Source organism: Panthera uncia, chromosome D2 (assembly GCF_023721935.1).
Source record: "Panthera uncia isolate 11264 chromosome D2, Puncia_PCG_1.0, whole genome shotgun sequence".
Lineage (NCBI taxonomy): Eukaryota > Metazoa > Chordata > Mammalia > Carnivora > Felidae > Panthera > Panthera uncia.
The window spans coordinates 18,647,907-18,662,921 of record NC_064818.1 but is presented as its reverse complement, the minus strand read 5'-3'; the positions used below and the strand labels follow the sequence as shown (position 1 = coordinate 18,662,921).

The following is a 15,015-nucleotide window of genomic DNA, read 5'->3' as shown; positions in this document are numbered from 1 at the left end:
GGGGGGGGGGGCGGGGAGGGCGGCGCGAGGGTCGCGGGGCGGGGCGGGGGGGGGGGGGCCACGGGGGGGGCTGCGGGGCCGGGCGGGCTCCAGCTGGGAAGCCGACCAGGCGCGGAGCGCAGGGCATTTCCCGAGCCTCGGGGACCCGGCGAGCGCGGAGCCTCCAGAGGCAATGGGGAACCCTAAAGCCGGAGCCTGGCGGAGGGGGCGGGGTACGGGGGACAGAGCCTACGCGAAAAGAAATGGTCGGGCAATTTAGTAGCAGACGAGCGAGTATCAGACAGGTCGAGTTCAGGTTGCCTGGTCAGTTTGCTGCGTAGGAAAGTTGCGTCAGGTCGACGTTGCTGGCGCCGCTGCCGAGTTTCAGTGGGAAGGTGACGCGCAGGTGGCCCTACCTGTGGCCCGGAGAGTCGGTCCTTTCCTTTTGGCGGTTCCCGTGACAATGGGCGTCTCCGCTTTAAAGAGCCAGAAAATACTCGCTTTGGTGAAAACGGCACTGGTAAAGGCTTAGGTCCGGATTAAACCTGGAGAGTAAACCCAGTTTCTTCGGAGTCCCTCTCCCCTGGCCCCACTGCCCCTACTTCCATCTCCCTCATTGGCTGTGTTTCTGATGTCTTAGTATCTTTTCGGTTATCTCTAAGCTATTTACAGCTCTTAAGTATGGTATGCTGGGTTTTAGTTTGGTGGAAACAAAGATAAAGGGGTTTTCGGGGATTTTTTTTTTTTTTTAAATTCACAAAAACGTGAAAATCCACAGAGGCTAGTGTGAAACACCCCCTCTTGCTCTTCAAGGAAAAAAAAAAAAAAAAAGAAATGTTTCTTGACCTCGTAGTCCCAATGGCAAGGGGTTGGGTACCCTAGATGAAAGTGTGCCACACCTAATGGGTTTCCCACCTAAACAGTTTTGGGTTTTTTCCCCCCCTTTCCTCCTCCCAGCTGATCAGTGTAAACATTAAAAGAACTGGGAAAGTTGTACTGAGACAAACTTGGGTGCTTAATTCAAATAGAAACCTCAAGCTGTGCCCTGAGGCAGGCCCCTGCCCAGTCCCCATCCCAGTGGAAAGGTGGACAGGCTTTCTTCTCTTTTTTAATCCTCTCTTTGAGCCGACAGGGTGACATGAGTAGGGCCCGCTTCCATAAACAGGACAATGCAGGCAGCCTGTGTTTGCTCGTGTTCTCAAAACAAGCTACAATTTTCTGATAAACCATGAAGTCTTGGAACAGATCCCAAGGGAAAACAGAATTATTTGTGAGGCTTCCCACTGAGTTAAAACGGCAAGGTTGGTTCCCATTTACCCCCTAGTGTTGCTTTTAGGTTTTTTGAAACTAGTGTGACGGGCAAATAAATCTTCCGGGGCTGGGAGAAGAGTGCAGGCCCTTCTGGGGTGCCATCCGATGGCTCAGGGGTTTGCGGCCTCATCCCGGGCAGTGCAGTGAGGTGCCAGCCCAAGAGGGTTGTATACAAAAGTGCCTGCATGGGGGCCTCCTTGTTTTATTTTTATTTTTTTTATTTAAAAAAAAATTTTTTTTTAATGTTTATTTATTTTTGAGACAGAGAGAGACAGAGCATGAGCAGGGGAGGGGCAGAGAGAAAGGGAGACACAGAATCTGAAACAGGCTCCAGGCTCCGAGCCATCAGCACAGAGCCATCAGCACAGAGCCCGACACAGGGCTCGAACTCACGAACTGTGAGATCATGACCTGAGCCGAAGTCAGACGCTTAACCGACTGAGCCACCCAAGGGCCTCCTTGTTTTAGACCAGTCTTTAATTCATTAGGGGACCCAGAATAACTGAAGGGTTTGGAGGGAGAATGGTAGTTGCAGCTAAAACGATGTTTTTCCTGAAAGGGGTTAAAGGACATCCCCCCCTGATCATTGTTTTCATCTTGTTTTTAAGCGGTGGTTTCTGTGGACGGACGGCCTGTGAGACTCCAGCTCTGTGACACTGCCGGGCAGGTTAGTGTATCGTCGCTGCTCAGTGGTGGGAAGGGAACCAGCCTTTGAAAAGCCTCAGAATACCCTCCTTGCATAAACGGGATCATTCTAAAGCCTCACGAAGTAGACCCACCCCTGAGAGGGTGACGGGGAGGGGGATAAAAACCGGGTTTGGCTCAGCTTCGAGCGGGCAGGACGGGGACAACAGGGTGAAGAACAGTTCTCTTCTCACAGGCGTTTCTGACCTTATTTACTCTCTGGTGTTTATTAAAAATTATCACTGATGCTCTGTGATCATTTCTCAAAGTTAGTTGGCGAAGTAATCATTTCATTAGAAGTCAACCAGCCACATATTAAAGAAATTTGCTCAAGAGAAAGATGGAGTTTTGGGGCACCGGGGTGGCTCTGTCCGTTAAGCGTCGGACTTCAGCTCAGGTCATAGTCTTGTGGTCTGTGAGTTCGAGCCCCGCGTCGGGCTCTGTGCTGACAGTTCAGAGCCTGGAGCTTGCTTTGGATTCTGTGTCTCCCTCTCTCTCTGACCCTCCTCTGCTCATGCTCTGTCTCTCTCTGTCTCAAAAATAATAAATAAATAAATAAATAAATAAATAAATAAGAAAAAGATGGAGTTTCCTAAGCCGTGGTTTGACTCGCTAGGGCCACCTTTGTTCCCTGAGGCAGATGCAGGGGTCAAAGCTGTCCTGCACCAGAGTCATGAATGAACCTGGACTTAGTCTTTCCAAATCGTGGGAAGGTTAGGCACTTGGATCGGACACCCAGGGAGCGATGGGGATTCAGGTGTTTCCCGACGAGCTCCAGGGACTCATCATCACCCGTCCTCCCTTGGCATGGCGCTCGTCACCGAGGTCTCCTTGTTCCCTGTGAGAACCCAGGGTGCTGTCTCTTGAGTTGGTCAAAGTGACAGTTAACAAACATGTAGTCCTTCCTGTACTTTGTTAGAGCAAATGCTGAGGGGCACTTCGTAGGCCCGTAAAAGGGCCCACTTCACTTTCTGAGGTATCGTCATGTGACCTTCCGTGTTTAAGAAGTTGGCCTTCCAGTATTCTCTAGTGCCTCGTCCCAGCCAGGACTTCCAAACTGCTTACCTAGCCTGGGGACACCAAGTTCAAACCTCCAGGTGATACAAGCCTGAGCAGCTCTGGTCTCCACCTCAACGCTGGTTTGGCGGGGGCCACAGTGGCGGGAGTGGTAGCCCGGCCTCTTCTTTCTCTCCTCATCCTTCCCCTTCAGCTGCAGCGGGGAAAATCAAACGCCGTGTGTAGTCTGTGCAAAAGAGAGCGCAAAGAACACCGCTGTTACAATGTTTCATCTTTCTGGACGCCCTCCTTGTATTTATAGCGAATGCTGTATGGCTTTGCATAAAGCGGGAATATTTTTCCTACTCCGTGTCTGATTTTCTGACCTTCCAGGTGAGGTCAGAGGAGCACATCGATAAATATAGGCATCCCTGCTAAAGCAGGAAGGAGCAGCTTAACAGCCCGAGAAGGCACAGTTACTGGGGACCCCTGGGGGGGGGGGGCCTGGGAACAAGGAGCTCAGTGCACATCCCTGCCCACTGATGGGGCTCTCCTGTTACATGTTGGTTCTTGCCGCAGACACGGCTTCCTAAGTTGGGGTTCTGCCTGCATGGTGCCTGCCACATAATAGGGCTGAGTCGCGGTTTCGCATGGAGACAGACAAAGGAGAGCTAGGTCTTGGGGAAGTGCTAACTGAGGTCCTGGGCCTGCCCCTCACAAGACTTTACAGTCTGTAGGGAAGACAGACCAGTGAGGAGAACTTGTGGAAAGAAACCAGTGAAGTTCCATAAGGCGGTAGGCAACGTGGGCCCGGGGTGCAGGACAGGTGGGTCTGGGGAGAAAACCTCTGAGCAGTTTTGGAAGAGGCATAGGAGTCTCATCGGGACCGCTTTGTGGAAACGATCCTGAATTATTGAGGCGGGGTTTGATTTGTCGTAGTATGGTCTGTCTGAAAGTGGGGGAAGCACGAGGATAATTTTGGAGACGTTTTCATGAAGAAATTGTTTAACTAGGGAAATAGAAGGATTTTGGTGCAAGTTGGTACGTTTTGGTTTATTTGGAAATTGTTTTTTTTTTTTTTTTTCTTGCTCCCCCAGTGATGTTTTCGTTGAGATGGACTGTATTTCCTTTTTTTTTTTTTTTAATTTATTTTTGAAGGAGAGAGAGAGAGAGAGAGAGAGAGAGAGAGACAGAGCATGAGCAGGGGAGGAGCAGAGAGAGGGAGACACAGAATTCGAAGCAGGCTCCAGGCTGTCAGCACAGAGCCTGATGCGGGGCTCGAACCCACGAACCGTGAGATCATGACCTGATCCGAAGTCGGTCGCTCAACCGACTGAGCCACCCAGGCGCCCCTGGACTGTATTTCTTAAATGACGTATTGGTTAGTAACGCATACCTTATTATGTAACGGAGGAGGTGACCATCTAAAGACGTGTAGAAAACTAACTTCAAAAACTATTTATGAAACCTACACGGTTGGTAAGATAAAGTCCTTTTTCCCCTACACCCCAGATGTCATTTGGGACTTATTTGGACTCACAGCAAAGCCGGTCCAAGTGGTAGTTCTTTTCCAACTTCCTTAGTTAATCCAGATCTGATAAACTGCCTTTTAAGGGACTCGATTTGACACCTGCTGTATTTCCCTGATGTTGACTCAACCAGTGGAACCCCCCCCCCCCCCCCCCTTGAGGCAGTCCTCACAGTAGCCTTATGACTCGTGTCACGTCTGAGTCCCAACCCAGGGAAACGTGAGCACAGATAGCCCTAACCTGGGGCCCAAATACCCTGGTTTCATATGGAAGCTCGGAGCAAGAATGTGGCTCTCCTAGGCTGCGTGAGGAACTAGAAATCGCTTTTTGTGCCTTCGGGTCTTCCTGTCAGGGAGGTAGGTGAGCATATAAGGCCTTACGAGGAGCTCTTAACACTGGACTCACAGTCTTACTTGAGTGAGAATAGATCGGAGACTGAGGGCTCTGCAAAACATACCTTTGGCAGAAGAGAAAGGACTGTCACTGAAATAGGAGTAGTTCGCGGTGGCATTACCAGGAGCAGCTGAAAGTTCTTCAGCCTTTTGACCCGTGAGGCACTTAGAAAAATCTCTGTGGTACCAAAAAAAAAAAAAAAAATCAGGTTGCAGCTTGACCAACGTTACCGTTGAGCTGCCTGTCCGGCCCGCCCCGCCCCTGACAGAATTCTGTACGTCTTCCGACCCGGCAGGTGCATGCCAGTCACTGGGCCTCAGCACACGTTTCCTTGGGGGTGCGTTCCACTGGCCTCGTCCCCCATGTGCACATTGCATTTATTTCAGCAAATATCTAAGGTTTCTGGACAGGCCGTGAGGAGGAGGGTTTCATTTCTGCTCGGCTCCCGGAGCCCCTTAAGCCAGACTCCCCGGAGGTCTGGGGAGCCAGATTTCCAAAGGCCTGTCATAGGGCCCAGACCCTGTGCTTGTCTTTCTTTTTATTGGAAATGCAAGCCCAGATTCCAGGCCCCGGCCGAGGGTGACTGCCTTCTCACAGCGAGGTGCAGCTGCCTGAGGGAGCTGCCTTTACGTGGGGCTCAGTCTTGTGCTTTTGCTTTGAGGCCTCCGAGAACAGAAGGAATGTTTTATTACGAGGTCTTCAGAGCGAGGCCGTAGTCTACCTGGTCGGGTTTCTGCATTTATTCCTGCACACAAAGTTGGCACTAAGGAAGCTAAGTTGTTCTTTTTAAACCGTCGTTTGTAGAAGACACGTGGCAGTGACGTTCTGAAATGCCAGATTTATTCCTGAGCATTGTAGCCGGCTGGCTTCGATATTGTTGGTTGTCGCCCTACAACTGAAATATGGAGCTTCAAATGAAGAAAAAAAAAACAGATCCAGGTTTTCTTTACATCTGCAGAAAGGCTGCAGATACGGAATAATGTGCATGTCAGTAATGAAAACCTGGATGACATTTCACTTTTTCTTGCCACTGGGAAGTGGTCTGTTATAGTCCACTCGCGGATGGCTGGCGCCCACCGACAGAAATTTTATTTTATCTATTTTTTACTGTTTTTAACGTTTATTTATTTATTTTTTTCATGATCGCTACACCCAGTGGGGGACTTGAACTCACGACCTTGAGATCGAGAGTCCTATATGTCTTCCGACCTGAGGCAGCCAGGGGCCCCCACTGATAGAAATTAAAAAAAAAAAATTTAATGTTTATTTCTGAGAGACAGAGAGAGACAGAGTGCGAGCAGGGGAGGGTCAGAGAGAGAGGGAGACACGAATCCGAGGCAGGCTCCAGTCTCTGAACTGTCAGCACAGAGCCCGACGCCGGGCTTGAACCCACAAACCGTGAGATCATGACCTGAGCCGAAGTCAGACGCTTAACTGACTGAGCCACTCAGGCGCCCCAGAAATTCTAAATAGGAATGAGATGATGTAAATATTTTCCTATGAGAGAGGTGAGTGAAAGCTTTCAGTTAGCTGAATATGGGACTCCAGGAGACTATAAAGAAATGCTGATTTGGAGGCAGACATCTCTGCAAGGGCTGAGGCCAGGTCTGTCTGTTCCCAGTGAATCCCCTGGTCCTCCCCGGGGCCCGGTGTCCAGCATGCATCTCTGTGAAGTGGGTGACTATTGCAGATATTCAGCATGATGCTTGGTTTTTATAATGAATTAGAATTATTCCATCCAGTTCTCTATATTTTAAGAGTAGGGTGGGTATACCCTTTCTCTGGTCCTTTATCTTCCCAAAGCACCGTGTGTGGAGGCCCCTGGTATTTGCAGGGGGAAAAAAAAAAGGCTAAAGGAAGTAAGAAAAGGAAGAAAGGAGGGAGAAAAAGAGATAAAGCAAGAAGGAGGTACATCAAGCAAGAATGAGAATGTGTTAACCAGTGTTGTAAGTGATTTGCCAGTGAGAGTGGCCTATGAGAGGTCTCAGCTCCAATTCTGGGTCTGTCCTTGTGTCTGATTAAAATTCTTCCCTGCACTGTGTGTGCCCTGAGTGTGTACGGGTACAGATAGGTGAGGCGGGCGTCGCTCACAGGTGTCATGGGGACAGGCAAGCCTGGATTCTTTTTTTTTTTTTTTAAGTTTATTTATTTTGAGAGAGACAGAGGCAGCGGCTGGGGGAGGGACAGAGAGAGAGGGAGAGAGAGAGAATCCCAAGCAGGCTCCACTTTGTAAGCACAGAGCCCCACAAGGGGCTTGAATCCCCAAAACCGTGAGATCATGACCTGAGCCGAAACCGAGTGGGACGGGTAACCGACTGAGCCATCCAGGCACCCTAAGGGCAGGGCTGGATTCTTGAAGACAGGAGCTGTGTTAGACCAGGGCTCACTGGGGTCAGCTTGGAGACCTGGGGATCAGTGTAGATGCTGTCTAAGTTTTGGAAGAGTGGCTAAGTACCACAGTTGAGAGAGTAAGTCTGGGTTACTCTAGGCTGAAGGCTAGATGAAGTCAATTTTATTTCTAAAATTCACCCGATGTAAGTACTTTTTCTGTGGTGAGTTGCAAGTGGGTCATGAGTGTTGATGAAAACACCGAACACTTTGGGCAGATTGCATGGGGCTGGGCGTGTGGGCCCCACTTAGGGAAGCAGCAGGATTGCTTTCCGAGGCCCTGGCAGTGGGCTTGCTATAACCCTTTCCGAGGAAAAAATTGGTAAGGGGGATTTTTTTGCTAATGAGAATGGATTTAAAAAATAACTTTCGGGTGCCTTGATTGGTTGCAGGATGAGTTTGACAAACTCAGGCCCCTCTGCTACACCAACACGGACATCTTTCTTCTGTGCTTCAGTGTGGTGAGCCCCTCATCCTTCCAGAACGTCAGTGAGAAGTGGGTGCCCGAGATCCGATGCCACTGTCCCAAAGCCCCCATCGTCCTCGTTGGAACTCAGTCGGATCTCAGAGAAGACGTCAAAGTCCTCATTGAGCTGGACAAATGCAAAGAGAAGCCGGTGCCTGAAGAGGCAGCTAAGCTGTGCGCCGAGGAGATCAAAGCCGCCTCCTACATCGAGTGTTCGGCCTTGACTCAGAAAAACCTCAAAGAGGTCTTTGACGCGGCCATTGTCGCCGGCATCCAGTACTCAGACACTCAGCAACAGCCAAAGAAGCGCAAAAGCAGGACTCCTGACAAAATGAAAAACCTCTCCAAGTCCTGGTGGAAAAAGTACTGCTGTGTCGTATGATGTTGGCAAGAAACCCGGAAAAGGCAGTTTTTAGATGAAGCCGATATTAGAAGCTATATTAGCTGACGTGACTCCTTTTATTGTGTAGAACCTGGATAGGAAACGCGTGTGTATGCGTATAACAGGTGGAGCTCTCAGTTTATGTATTCTTTCTTGCCTTCGACGTTTTTGTTTGTTTCAGCTTAGGGACCAGCCAATTATGCAAGATATTTCTGAAGGGAGTTGAGCAATGTTCCCAACTCTGGAAAAGGAGAGCTCCGAGACCTCGGGATTAATTTATATCTGATATGAAAGAGACCCGCTCGGATGTGGGTGTCAAGGATGCAACTTGGCCGCGTTATGATGCGCAGAAGGACCAACGGCGAAATGGTGTGGTCGACCCTCCCTTGATGAAGGGCTACTCGATGCAAGGACGTTCCGTACGCAGGCCGGCCAGGGAGCACCCGTCAGAATTGCGTTTAAACGTCCACACTTAAATCGTCCCGCCTGCAGGGAAGTGAACATTCTTGAAGGGCCTGCAGCAAATGTTTGTAGGAGACAAAATGACCTTTATTTCCCTTAAGTCAGCCAAAATGCGCACACACACACACACACACACGCACACGCACACGCACGTACGTACGGCTATATTTGCTGCTGATTCAGACTTTTAAACGGTTAATGGGGAAAAGCACGGCCACGAAAAAACAGATATGAGGGAAGCTCAGGTTCCTGCTTTTGTTACTTTTTTGAACAGCTCTCTTTTTGATGATACCCTACTCAGAGATGGGATTTTAACTACGTCTCGGCACATCTTTGAGGCCACCTGAAAACCAAACGTGAACATCTCTTGAAACCTGTTTTAAAATGGGTGTCTCTTGAAACCCGTTACGACAACCAGTGAAGTCCACAGATGCCTTTCAGGGACCTGGCAGCAGGGCCCGGCGCTGTGTGTCACCGGGCTCGTGGGTCTGGTCTGCTGCGGCCGGCCGGGGGCGGTGGGGTGGGGGGTGGGGGGGTGGACCACAGCCCCCTCGCGAAGCTGCCTCCTTCCTGTGGGACAGCCAGAAAACCATATGCTTGTGAAACGTTTGTGTTCTTCAAGGTGGCAGAATTTTTAGAGCTTAGTCCTCTGGAGAAAACAAGTGCCGTATCAGAAGAATAGTTTTCCTTTGTGATGGCAGTGCTTCCGAAGTGCCAAAAAAGGTAGCCTGACGCGTTGAATTATCACGTCCGGCTGCCGTGGGTGACACAGACTCACCAAGGTCGGCTCAAAAACTAGGGATAAGCTCTGCAGAGCCAGCGGAGAGAAGCGTCTCCTCTTTCGTGGGTCTTGCGTTGTCTTTTTTATATTCAAAAAAACTAATTTGTGTTTTTCTATGGAAGAAATCAAAGGTTGGGACGGGGTTTCTTTCACCTCTGTTGGTAAATCAAATTAACGGGTTTCCTTGTTTGAAAATGAAAACACATGGGTTGTTTGCTATTTATTTTTGCATCCGTTGGAAATTGATAATCCGCTGTTTCCTGAAGCATTTAGTTCTAACCTGAGGGAATAACGTTACTTCGTTGTGAAAATGCTCCAGACAGACTTCCCGAAAAGCAGTCTTGCCTGCCTGGTCCACCTATCTGTGAGAATAGCTTTCCGGGCTGGGCTCCGCCCGCCCTGCTGTGCAGACCAGGTGGGAGAGGTGGTAGAATTATTTGGGGAGTCATTCTAAACGGGGTTTTTGTATTTAAACAAATGTCATGGAGTGCAATGCAAATTAATTTTTAAGTCGGAACACAAACTTGGAAGAAATTTTATGCATGTGATAGCATATGGGGCAGCTCTTGGCCCCCCTGGAGAGGCCACTGGCACCCTCTGCCTTGGAGGGCCACTGGTTGAAAGCTGTTGGTGAAATGCGCCTGTGTGGCCCGGTTCTGAAAGCTTTACGCCAGCGCTTTATTTCTAACCCATCTTGATACAACCTGTACCGTTAGCGCTAAAAAATCTCGAGGGTTGACCTTTAAACACCACCATTTTTCATATGTTGCTGCGTTTTATAGAATAGTAAAGGTACGATTGATTGTACTTAATGCTTTCCTCCATTCTTGTTTCTTTGTGTGACTTGGGCAAAAACGTTTTTAAAAGTACGGCTTGAGGTAAACGTAAAGTTGATCCACTTCGAAGCTTACCCATCGTTAAACTTGCAGCTTGGTATTGCAGAGGAGATTTTATGAGTCGTGCTTTAAGAAGATGCCACCTTCGCTTAACTCCCACGGTGTAGGCCAGTCATGATTTAAAAATACAATATACTTCCCAAGTGTGTTCTCTCTTTTTTACCACGTATGTGGAAGCGAACCTTTTGTAATGTCGTTCTCTGTGTTTGGCAGACTTCAGAGAAACCACGCAGCTATCACCCAAGCCAAAATGAAGGCAGAGTCTTCTCCCCGACTGTCGTAACCTGGTGCCTTACCAAGTTGTGCTTCTCTCTTTTTCAAGCGTAGATGATGTTGAGCAGAACGCTGTCCTTGAAAATGCTATAAACGAGGTGGTATGAAATAAATTCTGACCTACAGATACAACTGCGCTTGCCTTTTCTGCCGAAGAGTGTCAGTGGAGGAGGAAGTTCGGCCCCGTCGAAAAGCAGGCCGGTTGGCAAGCCTCAGTCTTCCGTGCTGGGAAGCTGGAAAAGCCCAGAGGCATTTTGGGAATCCTCCCTAACCAACATTAAGTGCTTATTGAAAATGGGGTTTTGAGAATTCTGGGGTCACGGTCTGACTTCGGCGCTCTCTGATGTCAGACGCAGGTGTCTGTAGTGGATCACGTGCTGGTGGCCCGTGTGTGTCCCCGACAGGAGCACTGTTCTTGGAGCCAAAGGTCTAGGCTCAGAGAAGCACGTAGTGTCTGATGATGGGGAGGTCCCTGGATGTGAGCCTCCGTTCCCTTACGTGTGAAAGTACTGCCTTCCCCCCACCCCTGCCCAGGCTATTTGAATCCTGAATGAGAACACATGTGCACATGTGGGTTAGATGGCCAAGATCTGGAATAGCCATGAAAGGGATTAGAAGGTGCCGTGGGCCCCACCGGCTTTGCAGTGGAGACCAGCAGGGCTCAGGGTTCCCCGTCTCCGAGGGCTGGGAGGTGCCCACGTGGTGTATGTGAACTTGTGGTCAGCCTTCCCATCGTGCCGCCAGGATGCAGCCCTTACACCAGGGGAGGTGGCCCTGAGGACAGGAACATTCTGAGAGGCCAGATGTCCTCCTGCTTCCACCCTTCAGCCTCAAGGGTCATCTAGTGAAGGATGGGCCTGTTCACTCCATACCCCACGGAGCCTCTGAGGCCAGGCTTTGACTTTTCATGCACCCTGGAAGGCTGTGCAGAGAGCATTTAGATTACTGACCACTTGTATGTGCCCCGAAGTGCTAAAACCCAGCTTGCCCTCACTGGCCTCCACAGGCAGCCCCAAGCCAGCTCCGAGGGACCTTGAAGTTTCTCTTCACCCAGCCCCAGTTTGCCTCCCGTATCCAGGATAGGTCTTCCCAGGCTACGTGGACAGAGCACATGGTACGAAGTAAATTCTGACCTATGGATGTAACCGTACTTGCCTTTTCTACCAAAGAATGTCATTAGAATGACAGTCCCTGCAGATCTTCTTTCTGGTCAGCGAGATGTAAATATCCCGGAGATGTTTACAAGACCTGAAGGAGGTGGGAGAATGACAAGTATCCTGGGAGAAAAGTTTCATAAAGGGAACATGGTTGCGATTCCTTAAGCAGCTTAAACTTCCTGCGTCTAAACGTTAGCAGCTGTAGGGGGGATAAGCACGGCACCTACCCCCGTGGGCTGGTGGGGTTCTGAGTGTAACGTGCGAGTGTGCCGGAAGTGCCCGGTAAATGTCGCCTCGGATTGGTCTTGTTGGGAAGTTCCGTGGGGAAGCTCATTTCTTTCACAGCGGGATGCCTACGTGATTAGCTCACGAGTGGCCCCTAATGGCTCTCATCGTCATCCCTACTAATTTTGGGTGAGGCTTCTGCTTTTTATGGGTAAGAGCACATCTATGTTTCATTTTTTATGAGATCAGAGCAAAGCGATATGAATTATTTCCAACAGTCCCGGAACAGAGATGCTGCCACTTGGGGAGGTGGGCCTGCTGGGGGCGGCCACCCGCTGGGAGGATACCGGGGACACGTGTGTGCACGTGCGTGTGCTAGTCCCCCAGGAGGGGAAGATGGCATTCAGCCCGTGAAGGTGCTTTGGTGAGTCTGAGTGAGACAACAACGTAAGATTTGTGCGGAAGGGAAGGATCATGCTGCTGGGGTGTCCCTTGATTCCTTTCACACAAGAAGCTCTTGGTAGCACATTCGGCTTTGTGAATCCAGAATCCTTTGCCCACCTGAGCCAACCAGGCTCCCCTGTGCAATCCGGACAACACAACCGAGTCTTGAAGAGACACGGTCTGCCTGCGAGAGAGGCCTGTGGGGGTGGGGAACCTGACGTGCATCTCCAACCAGACGTGTGTCCTCTAAATTGCATTCAGTTCCATTGACTGTCCCACAGATACTTCATTCTGGCCGTTTCCATTCGCTACTTTGACAAATTACTACGAACTTAGGGGCTTAAAACAATACAGATTTTCTTACCTGACGGTCCCGGAAGTGGGAAGTCGAAAATGGGTCTTACTGGGCTAAGATCAAGCTGATGACCTGCCTGTGTTCCTTCCTGGAGGCTCCAGGGAGCCATCTTCTTTCTTCTTCTAAGCTCTGGAGCCCATCTGCATTCCTTGGCTCACGATTCTCCCCCACCTTCAAGCCAGCAATGGCCGGTCAGGTCTTTCTTGGCATCCTGCTGACACTGACTCCTCCCCCTCTGCTTTCACACTTAAGGAACCTCATTATTATATGGGGCCTCCTTGGAGAGTCCAGGGTAATCTCCCCACATCAGGGTCCGTGGATTAGCGGTTTCAATCTCATCTGCAGCTTCCGTTCCCCTTGTGGACATCTTTGGGGGCCTTTCTTCTGCTGACCACACTCCCGTCCAGGAGGTCAGCTCATGGCTCCCCAGATCGTTACCACCTCTTTCGTTAGGGAATGTCCAGAAACACAGCAGTCAGCGGCCTTGTCGGTCAGACATGGGCAAACGTTGGCAAGGCCCCCTTTGGCTCAGCCGGCCAACGAAGGATAGATGTGCCAGGGTGAGAGCTACTGAGGGCAGCAGTCAATGACTGAATATTTCTGGTCCCCCTGGCGAAAACACCTCCTATGTGACCTGGGTGAAATCTTGTCTTACCTTTATCTCACGAAACATCCAGATCTCCTGCTCTCCGTATTCTTCAAAACACCACAAGCAACTTTATTATGATTCGGCATCTCAAGGAGGTTCCCAAAAAGAGAGCATGCGGTCATCATACCAAGTGCCCGAGCTTCCCTTCCCAAGACAGTGTTTTCTCCTATGACGTTCGGAGGGTGGTTTCTGATTAGGATTTGGCCTGAACTGGGGAGAAAAGGCACTAAAAATGATGACGTGAATGTTTGATGTCTTTGCCCGGTTTTGCAGAAACAGGATCCGCCTTCACGGAACCCTTTCTAACGTTGCCTCCTGATCAAAGAGCTCAAGGTGTAACGTTGATTTGGCCTGCGGTGGCTGTCACTGTGGGAAGCGTTCCCACGAGGGCGTGTGTCCTTACGTTCCAAGCATACTGCTTCGGAGTGTTTAAAACGTAAAGCACAAATAGAACTCAGGCATTGGAAAATATCCCTGAGCACAGAAGCTTTTGGGAGAGGCGTGGGCATGAGTCACCCTTTGACAGATTCTGGATAATAGTTGGTTCAGGGTTTAACTTGAAGACAAGCACCATATTGTACGTGGCCGGTGGAAGACGGAGTCGTGTGCTTCAGCAGCAAATATTAAAACTGACATTTTACCATGGAAATCATGACTCCTATCACTTGTCATGGATTTAGGATACACCAGACCCAGCCTGGCTGGTGCTTAATCCCATTTTGAGCCTGCTCGAGTGTCTGAAGAGGCACCTGTTAGGAACTTAGAACTCTGATACCTAAACCGTCATTAGGGGCGCCTGGGTGGCTCTGTCGGTTAAGCGTCCTACTCTTGATTTTGGCTCAGGTCACGATCTCATGTTTGGGAAATCGAGCCCCCACCTCAGGCTCTGTGCAGGGCATGCTGCTTAAGATTCTCTCTCTCCCTCTCCCTCTGCTCCTCTGCTGCTCTCTCTCTCTCTCTCAAAAAAAAAAAAAAAACAAAAACCCGTCCAACACCCCCCCCAAAACCCCACATCACTTGTAGCAGTAACAGTAGAACTGATTTGGCTTGCCTCATTTATTTAGAAAATGTTTTATTGACAAACGTACAGAAAAATCACGTATATACAAAGTCACCCAGAACCCCCAAACTTCTCCCTCTGCTTTGATCTTCTTGTCTCTCCCTGATCTTCCAGGGTTCCTACTTTTTATTCTGGGACAAAATCTCAGGCCAGACCACAAAGCTAGAAGGGCTGCCCACGGGCTACTGTTGTTCACTAATGTTCTAAACCACGCAGTCAGAGATGAGTGGAGTTTCCAAGCATTTATTTAATCTACAAAATTTACCTCCTTTGTCCCTTTGTTTCAGGAACTAAGGGATGCGAATGAGGGTAGGGCCATTATATGGATTGTTACTGCCTTTGCAACAGCCTCTGTTAATTGTTAGGATCAGCTCTAGTGTTGCTGAGGGCTCACCCAAAGTTAGACACTCTCCGTGTCCCCAGTCACCAGGTCCCTAATCGAAACCACCTCGTCTTTATCCCCAGAACTCATCAGGTATTATTGAAAGTCAAGTGTTCCTCTTTCAAAATAGAAAAAGGAGAAGGGAATCAAATATTGTTTAGATAAACAATTGTTTAGATAAAGCAGTGAAACAAGTTTCTTAC

The 15,015-nt window shown here is 49.6% G+C and overlaps 1 protein-coding gene across 1 annotated transcript in view; it reads left to right on the top strand.

The window, feature by feature from the left end:
• The window catches only part of RHOU (ras homolog family member U), a 10,000-nt gene extending 891 nt beyond the window's left edge, over window positions 1-9,109 (top strand). The window contains exons 2-3 of the mRNA XM_049645985.1: window positions 1,899-1,957; window positions 7,673-9,109. Of these exons, the coding sequence (XP_049501942.1) occupies window positions 1,899-1,957; window positions 7,673-8,128 (515 nt within the window). The 3' untranslated portion in view covers window positions 8,129-9,109. The remainder of the gene's footprint in view (window positions 1-1,898; window positions 1,958-7,672) is intronic.
• Window positions 9,110-15,015: the final 5,906 nt, after the last annotated feature.